Source organism: Leopardus geoffroyi, chromosome A3 (genome assembly GCF_018350155.1).
Source record: "Leopardus geoffroyi isolate Oge1 chromosome A3, O.geoffroyi_Oge1_pat1.0, whole genome shotgun sequence".
Lineage (NCBI taxonomy): Eukaryota > Metazoa > Chordata > Mammalia > Carnivora > Felidae > Leopardus > Leopardus geoffroyi.
This window is the reverse complement of record NC_059336.1, coordinates 66,614,142-66,629,999: the sequence shown is the minus strand read 5'-3', so window position 1 is coordinate 66,629,999 and position 15,858 is coordinate 66,614,142. Positions and strand designations below refer to the sequence as shown.

The window sequence follows — 15,858 nt, the reverse complement described above, 5'->3', positions numbered from 1 at the left end:
CTGGAGTCAGTCTGATCCCTCTGTGTTCTCCATGTGGCAGGTGTCAGTGACGCCCTCATGGTTCCTCCCCTTAAAGAACTGTCAAAGGGGGACATCTGAGGTGGAACCTGGACCCTGACAGGGGAAGACCATGTAGCTAATGGTATGCTCATGAATTATACTTCAAAAATCACTGTGCATGTGCAGGCCTGTATACATTCAGATCATTACATTTATCCTGATACTGGCTCTCTAAAAGCAGCTAAGGAAGGAAGGGAAAAAAACAGCTATCCCTAGTCTACTATACCAACTGTCGGAGCAGGTATTCAGTAAATGTTTCCTGCACCAGAGAATCCCCACTGCACAGATAAGTAAAACCGAGGTTCAGAGAAGCCCACGATCACCCAGAAAGAGAATGGCAAGGCCAGGCCAAGAACACCAGCATCCTGCTCTCTGCCTCCAAACCTTCCCACGGAAAGTCACCGAGCCCTAGGCACCCACGTCCTGAGCACCATGTTGCCGGACTGGGGGCCGCTGGGCCCTTTAACCACCCCAGGGGCCATTTTCCATGTGTGCTTGACGTGACAGCCCATCTCGGGACATCCTCTAAATGACACCAAAGAGGCACAGAGCTCCTCCTAAATGGGAGAGGCAGCCTGGTGATCACGGAGGCACTGGGGACTCCCAGAAAGCAGAGCATTTTGTCTCGTGTGTCCAGGGCAAGGGTCTGATGAGGAATAGCGAAAGCCCTTTGGGGCTACACTGCTTTACCGAAACTTACAGCAAAAAGGAAGTCACAAGGAATATCAACCAAACCTACATTTTTTCATCAACTCAGCCAGGCTCTGATTGAAGGGGAATGGCCCTGCCTCCGTAAGACACTTGTGTCTCCCAACAGAACAGGGAGGAAGCCACCTCCCCCCAAGCACCAGGGAACAGGGGCGGCAGGGCACCTGCAGACAGTGGAGAGGGTGAGAGGGCAGAAGGGCCCTGATGCCTTTCTCGGGGGCCGGGGGGCTGACTCACCAGGCTGTGCATGATGCGCACACCGTCGGGGTTCACCGTGAGTGCCTCCTTGTACAGCTGCTTGGCCTCCTCCAAGCTGCCCTTCATCTCGGCTAGCCGGCCCCGCATGTAGAGTACCGAGTGTGAGGTGGGAAAGAGGCCCGCTGCCTCCTGGATGCAGAAACCCGCTTCCTTGAGGTGTCGCTGCTCCATGAACAGCTCAGCTGTGAAACCAGAAGGACAGTGGGAGGTGACAGTGGTAGGAAAAGCCAGAGGCAGAGGACCCCTCCCTGCATCCGACTGGCAGCCCCCAGAGTGGAGGGTCTCAGGTGGTGGAAGCCATCCCTCGAGTCATAGCATGGGCGGGGCTGGCTCTGGGCCGTGGGGGCAATAGCAGAGAATGGTTTCCGAGCGCTCCCTCGGTGTCAGGCACCGCGCTACATGTTCCACACGGACCGTCTCCACTGACGCTCATAGCAGCTTGTAGAACAAGCACTTTTATTACCCTGCTTCAGGGAGGAGGAAACTGGGGCACAGAGAAGGTAGGGAAGTGACCTTAAGACCACAGGGAGAGTCAGCTGTGGACCTAGGGTTTGCATCAGGTTGTCTTGACCTCCAAGCTTGGCAGTGGGGGCACGGGTGGTGTCTGTAAAGGTCAGGTGGCTTTCTGCAGCGTCCCTCACTTCACCTGGTGACCTTGAGTCTCGGGGTGGGGGATGGAAGCTGATCAGGAGGATGCAGGTGTGTGCTACCACAAGGACCACACTCCTTGAGACCGTGGGCCAAGGCCTGCTTCTGCAAAGTGTCTACTCTCATCTGACCCTCCTAGGAGGTGCTCTCATGAGCCCTGTGCTAACAAACCAGGCTGATGGAGGCAGGGAGTCACTCTAGTCCCTCAGTGGAAAGGGGTGAGGCAGAGCTGGGCTCCTAGCAGCTCCGGCCTCTCTCCAAAGCCCAGGGCTTTCTGCCACACTGAGAGAATAGGTAACGCACGTGCCTTTTACCAACAAGCAGGAAAGATCTGTCCCACAACCAGTTTGCCCTCTTCCCTGCAGATCTGTGGAAAATGGGGCCATCTCTCCGATCTCAGGCCAGCCCACATAAAGGCACATTTCAGATCCATGCTGCACAGGTACACACCCACAACAGGCACTTTTAGAAACAAGCCGGCTGGGCTTGCAGCATGGCCTGGTGGCCCACTCAGCCTTCCTCTCCGGCAGCCCTGGGCTCAGCTGCCCCTCCCGGGGCTGGTGCCTGCACACAGATGGGAGCACAGAAGGGCACGCAGAGCCTGGCTTGTGGCTCTGCCAGGAGCTGTTCCTAGCACAGGCCAAGGGCTGAGGTTACACTAATTCAGGTTACACTAATTCAGGTCTGGAGCGGGTAGATAACAGACATCCCCAAAGAAGCTCCTAGAACAAGGTGGAAAACCTGGGCCCAGGCATCGTCTTCCTGTTTCAACAAGAAGCAGGAAGGAAGCCTAAGGCCTCAACTGCAGCACACAGCATTTGGGGGTACTCAGCGTGAATGTTGCCTAAGGTTCATTGTGTAATCAAAGTAGCTTGCCACATCCTACAATACTACAGAGGCCTTTTTGAGCAAGGGTACTCTTTTTGTCTCTAGTGGAGATGAGAATTTGGAGGAATTAAGTAAACACAGAGGAGCCAGGCCCCCATGATAAGGCTAAAGAGAAACGCAGGCTCTTGTCCCTGTCTCGTCCCTGTAGACAACCTGAACTGCAGAGTCCCAAGGCAGAAAGTGCAGGAAGGTGAGGCCAGGAAGGGCAGCCTTAGAGCCCAGGGCCTTGCAGGGAGGGGTTTGTCTAACTCTGCCTAAGCTCTCCTCTGCTGTGCTGTCACGTTCTCTTCTGGAGCTGCTGCCTGGGGCTCTGAGCAGGGTGCCTTCATAACTGAGGGCCCAGTGTGTAACTATGATGTGCTGATCATGTGCCTGGCCCACCCACATGAGAAGGATAAAGAGGGGAGGTGGGGGGAGGTGGGGCAGCGGAGCGACCAAACTGCTGGAGGGAGCCAGGGCAATGGAGCGCCAAGTGCCAATTCTGAAAACTCCGGGCACTCCGAAGGGGTCAGGTCAGCTGTGCTGGTGTGGCCAGGGAAGTCTTCCTGGGGGGAGGCAACACTAGAGCGGGGGCCTGAAAGTGCAGGGGTGCTTAGACAGGCAGACAGAAGGGAGGTTGTGCAGACCTGGAGGGCTGGGCTCCACTGTGACCTGCCCGAACTCCCCAGGGTCACTGGAGGAGAGGGGGAGAAGCAGAAGGAAGCATATGGTGTGAGTGCCAGAGGCGGGGAGGCCTGTCCTGCACCAGCCCCTGTAGCTGCTTCCTCTATCTACCACCAGGAGCTCAGCTCAGAGGCTAGGCTCTCCACTCCCATAGACCTTGCCCAGCAGGCCCAGCCCACCTGCCTGCCTGCCTGGTCCTGGCATGGCTCATTAACCTGTTTACAACTTGCTGTCCTGTCTCCTGAGTCCCTGTCTCTGGAGGCTGCTCCTGGGGTCTCCCTTGGCAACTCCTCACAGTGCCTTCGTATCAACAGATTTCAATTACAGGGATCCCCACCTCCTTCTTTCCTTGTGGCCCTAGCCCTTGTCGGGCTGGCCATACAGCAGAGAACATGCCCTGAAAAATAGGTAGGGCTGCTTTGGTCCGATGGACTTCATTACCAGTTAGGCAGGAAACCAGATGACACAGAACAGAGCCAGAGAAGTAAGGTCTCCTGAGGGCTCCTGGCTGCCTTGCAGACAGTCCCTGGCATGCTCAGACTCCAGGGCGGGGCCTCTGACCTGCAGACAGGCGCACAGGTCTGGGGGCTGCAATGCACCCCTTCTTCCTAGCCTCAGCGTCCCTGGGCAACTGTTTTACCAAACATGGTGCTCCCCAGTCAGCCAGCCTATGCTCTGGCTATAGCGTGGCACCACACCCGCCCACTGCCCTGATTTCTTGACCTCCTGGCCTTGACTGCTAGGGCCCCAAGGTGCCCACCCATCTGGGCTTCCCCCCGCCAGGGCTGGAGGAGCACTCCCTGTTACTGGACTTTCCTTGAATTCTCACGGTCCAGTTCACCACCCCAGCAAACAGACCTAGCTGTCCCCAGTGTCGAGGGCCCCTCTCCCATCCCCTCAGCTCATTTTCTCTCCCTCCCGATTTCCCTACTCCTCTCATCTCCTCTCTGCCTGCTCTTGACCTCTCCTCCTACCTCTCTGTCTCAGCTTTTCTCCCTCTTCTGTCCATCTCTCTCTACCAGCCCCCCCTCTGTGCTTCTCCCGGCAGGCTCCAAATGGAAAACATCTGTTCCCTGGAGCTTTGCAACAGTCCCTTTTATTGTTTTTTTTTTCTGAGGCATCCTGATCTAACCCTGCACCCTGAGCTGGTTCCAGTCTCTCGGCCAAAGCAAAGCTCCACCCCACCCCCAGGTTGGGGGATGAACTCACTTTTCACCGGCTATTTGCACACCCTCTTTGCAAGGAGGGCCTTGCCCTTGGACTAGTTCTAAGCTGAGGAGCAGGGGGAGGGAGGGCCCAGGGTCACGTCTAAGGCCTTTCAGGAGCCTCCCCATGTGAGAGTGCACTTGGCACTCAGGCTAAAGGCAGAGGCCCCTCAGGGAAAAGCTTAGGAGAGAGAAGTTAAGGTTAGGCCCTTAGCTAGCCTTGAACCCCAGAAGGGATCACCAAAACTATCCCCCTAAAGGAAACAGGTGTCCTCCTCATGGAGCAGACCATCAGGACATATGGACACCCAGAATAAAGGTGACAGAAGGGAGGCGGACAAGGAAGGAAAGAGAGAGACAACCATGGAACCGAAAGAATAACACTGAGAATCCGAAAGTCTGAAGGCATTTTGCAGGTTGGTCTGAGACCCTCCATCCCAGGGACCCAGAGAGGGGGCCCAATTTACCTCAGGCCACAAGGGAATCAAAGCTGCAGGGCCTGGGCTCCTGACTTCCTGTCCCTGAATGCTCTCCTCACTATCTCTGCAGCTGGGAGGAGGGGGTGCAGGCAGAGGAAAGAAGAAGAAAAAGCCAGAGCAAGAGAAGAGGGTACGTGGGAAGGAGGCACAGAAGGCAGGAGGGAGAAGGGTGGGGAGCTGAGACAGAGGGGAGCGTGAGGGAAGACAAAGAGAGGGATGAGGAGGAATGGAAGAAAAGCACGAGAGGAGGTGGGCAGGGGGCACTGGTGAGGCTGTTTCTCCCTTGACTGCAATGTTATAATAAATATGACCGTCAGACACTGCCCTGGCCACCAACCCCAGTTCTCCAGTCTGCCCAGCTGACAGCGCGGCAGCTGTTACCTGCCAGTGCCCAGGGCCTCCTGAGTACTGTCCCCATAGAAGGCTGGGTCTCCCATTCTGAGATGCCTTGGGCAAAGGGTTTCTGGGCACAGATTCAGCCTGGACCAGTGGGGTTACTGGCTCTTGCTCGACGGATCTGTTTAGCAGTTGGAGCTCTGTGCCCAGTGCCCAGACGTGGTGAATCCGCCATTTGGGAGCTGGGACTCGGGCCAACTTCCCCCCGCTGAGGGAAAGCCCATGGCCGCCCATGAGTGCCCTGGACTTCCAGGTTAGGGGATCTCTTCCCTACATCTGTCTTCCTTTCTCTAGCACACTGTTAGCTCCCAGAGACATGAGCTTCAGTGAAAGAGGGAGGTGGGCCATCTTGCTCTTCTGGAAGGCACCTCTTGACACACAGGATCCTGGAGCATCTGTTAGTCCTGGTGCCTCTCCCATCATCACACAGACCCTCTGCTAAAGAGGCAACATTCCTGGAACGGATCTCTCAAGTGGAAGCCCTCCGTGATGCTTCTCACATCTGACTGGGATGGGCGGAGGCTTGAAGAGGCTTGAAGAAGGGCAGCCCTTCATTCAGTAAGTGCTCAGCAAATGCTGGCTGGTGATGCTGGTAGCTTATGGAGTGCAGACTGCTCCAGAATCCTCCCATTCTCAGAATAAAGAACCTGGCACACTTTCTTCCTTCCCTTTCTGGCTGTGGCTGCTGTCCCTCAATCTATCCCCACTTTCTCCTATAATGACAGAGCCCCTGATTTTTAACAGGGCTTATAGGCAACCAGGACGGTGACATTTCCCACAGTCCTATGCAGCTAGTTGCTGTCATGTGACTAAGTTCTGGCTGGTGGATCATGAGGGGAAGTGATTAGTGCAAATTCCAAAATATGCCCTGACTGGGAGGGGGTGTCCCCTTCTCCCACTCTTCCTGGTTATGCCTGGGAAGGTGAATGAGGTAAAGAGCCATCATAGATCACAGGGGTGAGAGTGACTCCCCAGGTAGAGCAGAGCCAATGAAATGGAAGGAACCTGGGTCCCTGGACCAGGAGAGCACAGCTGTCATCCCAGTCAAGGCCTCCATCTCTGAGTTGTTACAATGGCTTCTCAGTTGTTACAGTGGCTTCTGCAAAGTAGACGCTTGCTTTGTTTTTCTTACAAAGCGTCTACTTTGCAGAAGCCACTGCCATTTTGGATTGGTCACACACACCCAAACTTGTCTCCTAATGCCACTCTGCCCAACCCTTACTTGGCACCACATTTGTGGCATTCAGATTTTGTTCTTGAGAGTTCTCTGTAGGCTGAGCATCTAGGATAACATCTAGAGAAGAAAGGCTAACGTGCAAGTTATCGAAAGGCATGTGTTTACACTGATAATTCCCAAGCCTAATTACAGGCTTACTCCTTCCCTGGAGTTACCAGGATGCACTAGCATCCGGAGCATAAAGCAGCATACTTGAGAAACGCAAGCAGGTTTGTGAAATGCAAAAATGTGTTCATTTGCTGATGGTAGTAAACAACATGAGTCATTAAACCAAAGGCCTTAGGAACTCTAGAGCAGGCAATGCACAACTCCGGATCTGATCGCCGGGTTGCTGATGTGCCCCTTGAAGTTGGTGAAGGCGCAGTGTGGGCAGCTTCCTACCCCAAGCACATGTAGGGGCCGGGGCTCCGGTGTGCCTCTTGGGAGCCGTTACGACTTCATGTCTTAGCAGATGACAGGGGGCTCTCTGCCTAAGGGGAGGCCTTTTTTAATATCCCTCTGGAGTTTTCAACATTCCTTTTCCTACTCAGGATGCAACAAGCCGGCTGTGGAACACAGCTCCCACACATCCCTAGCATCCTAAGGGACCCTCCTATGCTAGCTGTGGCAATGTTTGCATTATTAAAATGCTTCCCTGTTTAGCCTGTAAATCCTGGCCCAACTGTCCCCCTCCACCACATTCAGAACCTATGGTGGGGGTGTGTAGGGGGAGTACTGCATGCTAATAGGACCATATGTGAAATCCAGGCAGCGGGAAACCTCAGATTCCCAGGTAACCACATTCTGCCTCTGACTTGCAATGTCTGCCAGTCTCCAGAACCATCTACTTGCAGTGTCTTCTGCATCTCCCCTGGATGTCTGTAGGCGCCACCCCCTGGGTAGAGATGGGCACTCAGGGTAACCAGAAAACAGGCGAGGAGCTTCACTCGGGCAGTTCTCGATCAGAAGGCCATGTTGGCCTGGTGCGTTTCTAGGATTCCACTTATTTATTTTTTTTTAATTTTTTATTTTCGAGAGGGGGGTAAGGGGCAGAGAGAGAGAGAGGAAGACAGAGGATCCGAAGCAGACTTCTGCTGAGGGCAGAGAGCCTGATATGGGGCTCGAACTCACAAACCATGAGATCATGGCTTGAGCCGAAGTCAGACGCTTAACCGACTGAGCCACCCAGGAGCCTCTAAGGATTGTACTTATTCTGCTACCTTCCTTTTTCTTCTTCTGCTGCTGCTATTCTGTGTCATTCAGGTACATTGATGGCCTTGATTCTTTCCCCTTTCACTTGAACCCACCTCTCACCCCAGCTTAGATGAAATCCTCAAACCCAGCAAGTGCCTCCCTGGAATCCTTAGTGGAGACTCAAGGACGGTCACCACTGGGGGCCATCCTGCTTCTGTCTCCAGCACGACTACAGTGGATGGGACAGAGACCAAGCACCACTTACTGGTGTCCCACGCTGCACTAACTGCTTTACACACGTCAGCTCATAGCTCATGATCAGGACAGGCAGAAAGGGGCTGGCATTAGAATCCAAGCTCTGTGGGGCACCTGGGTAGTTCAGTTGGTTGAGTGTCCAACTCTTGATTTCAGCTCAGGTCATGATCCCAGGGTTGTGAAATCAAGCCCTGAATCGAGTTCCACACTCTGGAGGCTGCCTGAGCTTCTCTCTGTCTCTCTCTCCTTCTGCCCCTCTGGCTCTTGTCTAAAATAATAATAAAAAAAGAACCCAGCTGTGTGTGACCCTGAAGCTGCCTGCCTCCCCAACACTAACTGTCCCTCAAATTCCCCGGTGGCAGTGGTGCCAGTTACCTATCAAGAGGCCACCTGAGGGTCAGTCGGTTAGGCATCTGACTTCTGCTCAGGTCATGATCTCATGGTTTGTGGGTTCAAGCTCCACATTGGCCTCTATGCTGACCGCTCAGAGCCTGAAGCCAGCTTTGGATTCTGTCTCCCTCTCTCTCTGCCTGCTCATGCTTGGTCTCGATCTCTCTCTCTCTCAAAGATAAGTAAACATTAAAAAAAATTTAAAAAAAAATAAAGAGGGAATGGCCATCCCAGTGTTATCAGCCCTCTGCTTTCAATGAACTACACTGCCAGCCCTCACCTCTTCTCTGTGAGCCTCTAGGGTTTGAGTACTAACTGGTTTTACTCAGGGGAAGATGGGCAAGAAGGAGGGATGGGCCTGTTTTTGAGACTAAGAAGACTATCCATCTATGTGGTCTTTCTTCAAATCTTCTTACACTTATATTTGCTGACAGACAGCCTCTCCCAGGTAGGCAGGCAGGTCCTGTCCCCATTTGGTGCCGAAGAAAGCCCACAGCCAGACAGATTAAGTGACTTTTCTTGGGCCAAGCAAAGAAGAGCTGGAACCAGGGCTCCAGGTTTCTGATCCCCAGGCCTTTCCATGAGTACTACAGTCTACCCAGGCCTTGGCAAGGGCCCTCACAGCCCCACACTCCTTCCTCCAGGGCAGGGCACGGCTGAGAGGCCTGCAGGCGGGCAGGTGGGTGTCACTGGGGCCGGAGACACTCACCAGCCTGGAGCCAGATCTGTTCCAGTGTGGTCCACAGCTGCATGGGGCCCTGCTTCAGGACTGAGTTCGGCACAGTCAGCTCTGACATGGCCTCCTCCAGCCGGGAGGCCGCGATGGATGATGCACGCCGAGACCCTGCAGAGCAAGAGGGGAGAGGGCTGAGCAGCACAGTCGGAGCAGTGACTGGAGCAGCCCCACGGCCGGGCAGCTGCAAAACAGCTCACAGAGCACTGGGAAGGGCCCTCCTTGTACCCTCACCCATTGCTGGGATTGAGGAGTGTTAGGCAGCAAGCCTGCTTCCAAGAGTCTATCACTAGAGAAGATAGTCATAAATGTTGGCAAAGGTGCCTGCACTACTGAAAACAGAAATGATCTGAATGTCTAACAATAGGAAGTGATTCAAAATAAGTGAGGGTACATTCGTACAAGACCCTGCAGTCATTAAAATAATGACACATATATCTGGAAACCGATGTAGAAGGATGTTCACATTATATAGTTAGGTGAAAAACAGCATGTTAGAAAAGTGTATGATTATTTATTTATGTTTATTTATTAATTTTGAGAGAGAGAAAGAGCATGAGCAGGCAAAAGGCAGAGAGAGAGGGACAGAGAGAATCCCAAGCGGGCCCATGCAAGGCTTGAACCCATGAACCGTGAGATCATGGCCTGAGCTGAAACCAAGAGTTGGACGCTTAACCAACAGAGCCACCCAGGTGCCCCTGGTCACATTTGTATAAGAAAGAAATAGGGACCTAGAGAAAAGGTCTGAAAGGCCATAATTAAGGTCTGGATTTTGAAACGGTGGATGATTTTTCTTTTCTTCCTTTTGCTCTTTGCTTTCTGTTTTCACCAGTGCATGTTATCGTATCTGATATAGAAGGGTCCCACTTGAGGTTGTGCTGTGAAGGATCCTTGGGTAGCAACTCAGGTCAGACCCTGTGCCCTCCGGAGAACCTCCCCAGTGGCAGTTCTGGGTGACACGGGTCCCTGTTGAGGATATATAAGCCATTGACATTTACAATTCACATGCAGGTGAAATGTGAGCACTTCTCTCTCTCTCTCTCTCTCTCCTTCTCTCTCTCTCTCTCTCACTCTCTCTCTCAGAGGCAATAAAGCCTCCAATAAACTCAGGAGACCTCGGGGCAAACCACAGATGGTTTCAGTTTATAAGACAAGTGCACGTGGAGTCCTAATAATTGGCTCATGGTTCTTCCCTCCCTAACTGCAAGGGCGCTATGCCCTCCTTCACCGTTCTCTCCTTGGAGCCAGCAGCTCCACATTCAGCCCAGCGCCCCCTCAGATGTGCCTCCAAGTCAAGTCAGGTGCAGGGCTTGGCATCGGAAATCAGCTCCATCAGTGACAACAAAGGTGCATCTCGGTTCACGTCCGCAGAGGTGGAAAAAATGAGCAATGCCACTAAACGCAACTGCCTCACACTCCATTCGGGTGACTAATTCTTCTTGTGCCTTTGCTTTTCTGCTTTAATCAGGGCCTCCTTTCAAACAGTTCTCTATGGGCTTAGAGTTATAAATTTGAGCTCAGCTCATTCCTTTCTACTTGACTCCACTCGATCTACTAAGGACATTTTAATGGCAGACATTGGCCTTGAGTTTAGCCTAAGGGGAGATGGTTTCTGTGCTCCACAGTCAACTCTCCACCCTGGCTCTCCTCTCTGCACCCCTGCCCAGGAGGCTGGGTCCGTCCCTTGCCTGCTCCAGCAGTCCACTTTCCGCCCCAGAGCCAGGATGGGCTCAGAAAGATGCCCGAGGGCAGCTCCTTAGTTTCTTAGCACCAGGCTCTGGTGCCACGGCTGGCCAAGAGGAGGGTGGGTTTGGCCAGACTGGGAAGATGCCACTTTCCCCAGTTTGTGCTCAGGCTGGGAGAGGGAGCGGTGGGCCCACATGGGCAGCTGCCCACGGGCACGTTCTTACCGGAGTCTGCATCATGGGCATCGGGCAGAGTCAGATGCATGCCACTCTGCTTCTTCAGTGTGACACCCTCGCCGAGGCTCCCATCCTTTTCCAGGCCTCTGAAAGGCAAGGGAAAGCCAGGCCCCAGTGAGGCAGAGGGCTTGCAGGGAGAACAAGGGAGCCTTACACCAGGCAGGGTCTGAGGCTGAGAGTTTAGGCCTGGGAACGGAGCCAAAGCTAGGACCACTAGGAAGGGTGGAGACCACCAGAGATGGCAAGACAGATCGGGCCTCAGGCTTACCCTAGAATCTGGCTAACCCCAGAAGCTACACTGACATGCTGTTACTCCCCAGCATGTGTACACACCCACACACCCACACCCCCCCCCCCCCCCACACCACCACCACTATGTGCCCTTGGGGCCATCAGTCTCCCCGCTAGTCCTTAATACTACCACATTTCATCCCTGCAGCTAACATTTGCTCATGCAAACCAAGAATGTTCTTACTGTTTGTTCTTCTGGTCCACACAACCCCGCCCCCCCTCCAGCCCCGTCCTTTAGAACCCAGCCCAGAGACCCTCATACAGCCAGAAAGCCTCCTGTGCCCCTCACAGCTGCCTTCTCCCCTGCTCTCCGTCAGCATGGATCCAGCAGCACATGGGTTAGAAACTCTCCCTCCTCTGAAGTCAGTGATGGTAGAAGCTCCCCCAGGACAAAAGGTCTTTGCTACCTTTTGCCACCCTCACAATGTCCAGCAGAGTGCCAGGCACAGAGCAGGCACCAAGATCCAGCTTCCAAGGAAAACTTGGTCTTCACGGGCTACCAGAAATACCCCCAGCCCAAGCCCCAGGGAAGGAAGGCCCAGCCACCATTCTGCATCAGGCACTCTACCTCGGGCTACCAGGGTAGCCCCAGAAGAACCAGAGGGAGGGCCCTGCGGGGGCAGATAAACAAGCATGGTACTCTCCCCTGCCCCCAATTCCCCAGGTCCTTGTGGTTCCCACACTGCTAGGGAGGTTCCTCTTTTCTCAGAGTGGGGAAGCGGGGTGGGGGGTGGGGGGAGCCACAGCTCAGAAAGGCAGCACAGCCTGTTGTGCCCATCCTGGGGCACACATACCCCCAGCCACCCCACCTACTTCTGGGGTTGCCCTTGAACCTGCTGACCAGGGAAGCCTGGAGGAGGGCCAAGGTAAACAGGGCAGGATAGATGGCAAGCCCAGCCTGGGGCCAGAGGCTTCTGACCTTCAGGGGGTGTTAAGATGATGGTCCCAATCAAGAATGCCAGGGCCCAGGGTGTCCTTGCCATTTTAACTCATGCTCACACTGGTCTGAACTTGGGCCTGTGGGTGCACGGCCATGGTGCAAACATTAGAGGAAACCATCCACAAAACACAGTAGATCCAGGTTGATGCCTTTCCTCCCCACCCTTTTCTGCTCTCAGAGGCACCAGAGTGCGGTGCCAAAGAGCCAGAGACAATGGCCACCCTTCCTTAGCTGTGGGACCCTCAGCAAAGCATTCTAAGTCTTACTTTTGTCATCTCATTGTGTGCAGTAACAAGCAGAAGATGCCTATCTCATGAGTTTACCATGAGGAGTACAGGAGACAACATGGGCAGGTGCCCAGCGCAGGCAGCTTCTTGTCTCACCATCCCTCCCAGCCCAAGCAAGAATGACTCCAGAAACAGCCCATCTCAGGGGACTTTTGTCACTTGGTTCTAGGCCAACATACAGCATTGCTCCTATCCTGAAGAACCAGGCAGCCACCAGGGGAGGAGAGGTGGGGAGGAGAGACCATGATGAGCACTTCAAAACACCTAGATCATGAAGGTTGAACTGAAGCGTCCAAGGCTGGGTGACTGCAGGCTCCATGAAGGAAAGCATCTGAGCAGGGCCTGGGGACAGCATGGGCTGGCCCAGGTGGAGCTGAGAAAGGAGGGTGTATGGGTGGGGTGGGTAGGCCAGACCTTCAGGCTGTGGATTCTGGCTTGTCCTCAGCTGCTCCAAAGCAGATTTCACAAGTCCTAGTTTCTGCTCTGTGGCTCCAGGTTCAGAAAGAATGCTTCCTATTTGACTCCAGGCAGCTGGCCTGGCTGAGCCCTGCCCCGCCCTGAGTAGGGAGCTATGGGAGGCGTCCCAAAAGAGATGCCTGGGGAACCTAGGAGGAGCTCCACCAGGCCCTCCTATCACAGATGAGTGTGTGAGTGGTGACTTAAACAACCCTAGCAAGAACCCACAGCCCCAGCCCTGGAGAGAACATGGGGCAGCCCCACAGTTCTGCTGCCTGGAGGGGACGCCCAGGATGGGGCCAAATGCCAAGACACGGGGCTGCAGCTCAGAGAGGCCCCACAGAGACCGCCTGGAGGAGCAGGCAACCAGCCATATGGCCAAAAGGAGGTTCCTGCCACCTCCAATGACAGCTCCTTTCTGTAAGGGGAGCCAGACTATACACCTGCAGGCTCCATGAAGGAGTGACTGTAGCCAGTGAGTGGCTGAGCAAGGGGTATCTCAGTGCAGGCCCTGCTCATACCAGAGTCTGGTCCTCACCCCCATATCACCCAGCTGCCAGACAGCTCCCCATTCCCTTTCTGAAAAGTCCCTCACCCCAGAGCCTCCTTCTGGCAGCTTCCATTCACTGGGTCCTGCTCTGCCCTGGAATCTCTCAGGCCTTTCAAAGGCCTTCAGAGCGAGGCAGACCCTATTTGCCCAAGGGTTTTAACCTCATTGGATTACCCTGGAGCCTCCTCTGTAAATTTCACCACCAGAGAGACATGCCTCTGGGGATTGTGAAACCCTTTAGGGTTCCCAGAGTCCCTGTGAAAATGCAATCACATCTACCGGAGTGGGGTCCCCTAAGGCCTCTGGGAGATGATACAGCCAACAATTTCAGGGAAGGGGAGGGAGGGAGGACCAGAGGACCAGGAAGTCATGGTGCACCTGCCTGGCACAAGGCCCTTTTCTGCTTTGGGCTGCACGGTGTCCCAGGAGATTTGAGCAAAAACTTTCAGCAGATTCAATCTGCACGAGAGTTCCTATCTGGCCCAGGAGAAACCCGGAGCCCAGGCTGGAGGCTGTGGCAGGAGACAGGATAAGTAGAGATGGTGGGTGAGTGGGGAAGAGGGGCGGGCCTCTCAGGAACTCTGCTTCTTCCTCTTCCCTCTAGCTTCCAAATGGAGCCAGGAAGAAGCAACCGGCTCAGGGCTGCGATTCAGGAGACCCAGGTTCAAGCCCCAGCACTACCATTTACCAGGTGAGTGACTGGCAAATTCTCTAAGGTTCCTGAGTCTAAGTTTCCCTCCTGGTGTGAGAATAAAATCTGACAGTGTATAATATGTAAGTAGCAATCCCAGAACCTGGCCCAGATGCTCAATAATAACTTCATTCTTACCCCTCGGAACTTCAGTTTCCTAAACAGGTTCTTTGTGTCCTCACAGAGGATTGTCAAAAGGTTAAAATTAGCCTACGGATGTAAAAGGCCCCAGGAGCAGTAAGTAGCACACTCTGATTCAAATATCGTCACCACCCCCAAGCATCATGACCACTCAGCTGTGGGCTGTTGCCCTGGCAACCACCCCCTGTCAGTGCTGCCCTCCACCCCCTGGGCGACCCCAAGGATGATGATGGCCACTCACCCCAGCTGGGAGAAGCTGTACAGGGTCTGCCACAGCCGCAGCATTTGTCTGCAGGTCACAAGGGCTTCCTCCGGGCCTTTCAGGACCTGCTCCAGCTTCACCTTGGTGAACATCAGGCTGCAGGGAAGGACAGGAACAGTTAGCACGTCCCTGAGAGGGCCCCCTTTCCCTTGGTCTTCCTCCCAGGCTGGGAACCCAAGGGATTCTGCCCTACCGTGCTGCCCGCTCCTCTCATCCACTTGGCCCCTGATCAGATACTCTCCTGCCCCACTCTCTGAAGCACTGTTAGGTGTGTCTGCTAGTCTTGCTTTGTTTGTTCCTCTTACCCACATCCACGGTATGCACCATCCTCAGTGACCATGTGGCCATTTTTATATTCACACACCCCACAGGCCCCCAGTGAACCTTGTATATGAGAGACCCAGAAAGCAATTGCTCATCCAGGAATGGAGCTAAGCAAGGAACTGAAAAAGAAAGGTTACCTAAAGGGCAGAGTTGTGCTTTAGACCTTGCCAGCACACAATAAATGCTCAATTAACATCTCCTAAACTGAACTGCAAACTGTTTCCTGACCCTGGATACATGAGGAGTGTCATCAGTCATGTGTTACTTTACCAAAGAATTCTTCACTGGATTTCCTAAAACAGCCAGCTCCCCTTATATGTGCAATAGGATTCAAGTGACACCAAGTCCTATTCAGTCGCCATTTAGGAACACAGTTGCTCTGCAAAGGGAGGCGGCAACTTCAGAATCTCTTTCAACCTGAAAACTGGGCGTCCTCTGAGGTCAGGATGCTGCTGGATGTGGGGATGTGGCCCTGAAGGGGGCTGGGAGGAGAGGGGAAGGGCTGCTCCCACCAGAAGGTGGGACCACAGGAGGGGCCGACAGCTCCCTTCCTCTGTCCTGAACATAGCAGAGACCGTTAGAACACTGCTCACCATAACTGGGGTGGGGGTGGGGGGCTGGGAGACCTGCTGTGCCAGGTGTTGACCTTTCAGTTGTCAGGGAGTATTGGGGTCCCAGGAGAGGGTCAAGGCAGCCGGGGACACTAAGGACATTCAAGGCAGTGGCAATTCACTAATGGCTGTGGAAGTACTGCATTCTTTATACTGTGGGTACTGCCAGCCACACTGATGCACACCAGCTGCCTGGGCAGCATGTGAACTTGGCTGAGCCACTGAGACCCAAACAAGGCTGTGGCTCTGGTTCTCACTGGGCAGTGAGCGTGAGGCCCTGTTAATCCTGG

The 15,858-nt window shown here is 54.1% G+C and overlaps 1 protein-coding gene across 3 annotated transcripts in view; it reads right to left on the bottom strand.

Annotated features, from left to right (window-relative positions):
* Positions 1–15,858, bottom strand: part of TTC7A (tetratricopeptide repeat domain 7A) — a 123,672-nt gene that overhangs the window by 12,991 nt on the left and 94,823 nt on the right. For all 3 annotated transcript variants that reach the window (XM_045445955.1, XM_045445958.1, XM_045445956.1), the window contains 4 exons: positions 14,613–14,729; positions 11,004–11,101; positions 9,070–9,204; positions 1,006–1,208 (listed from right to left, as the gene is read on the bottom strand). In XM_045445955.1, the coding sequence (XP_045301911.1) occupies positions 1,006–1,208; positions 9,070–9,204; positions 11,004–11,101; positions 14,613–14,729 (553 nt within the window). The remainder of the gene's footprint in view (positions 1–1,005; positions 1,209–9,069; positions 9,205–11,003; positions 11,102–14,612; positions 14,730–15,858) is intronic.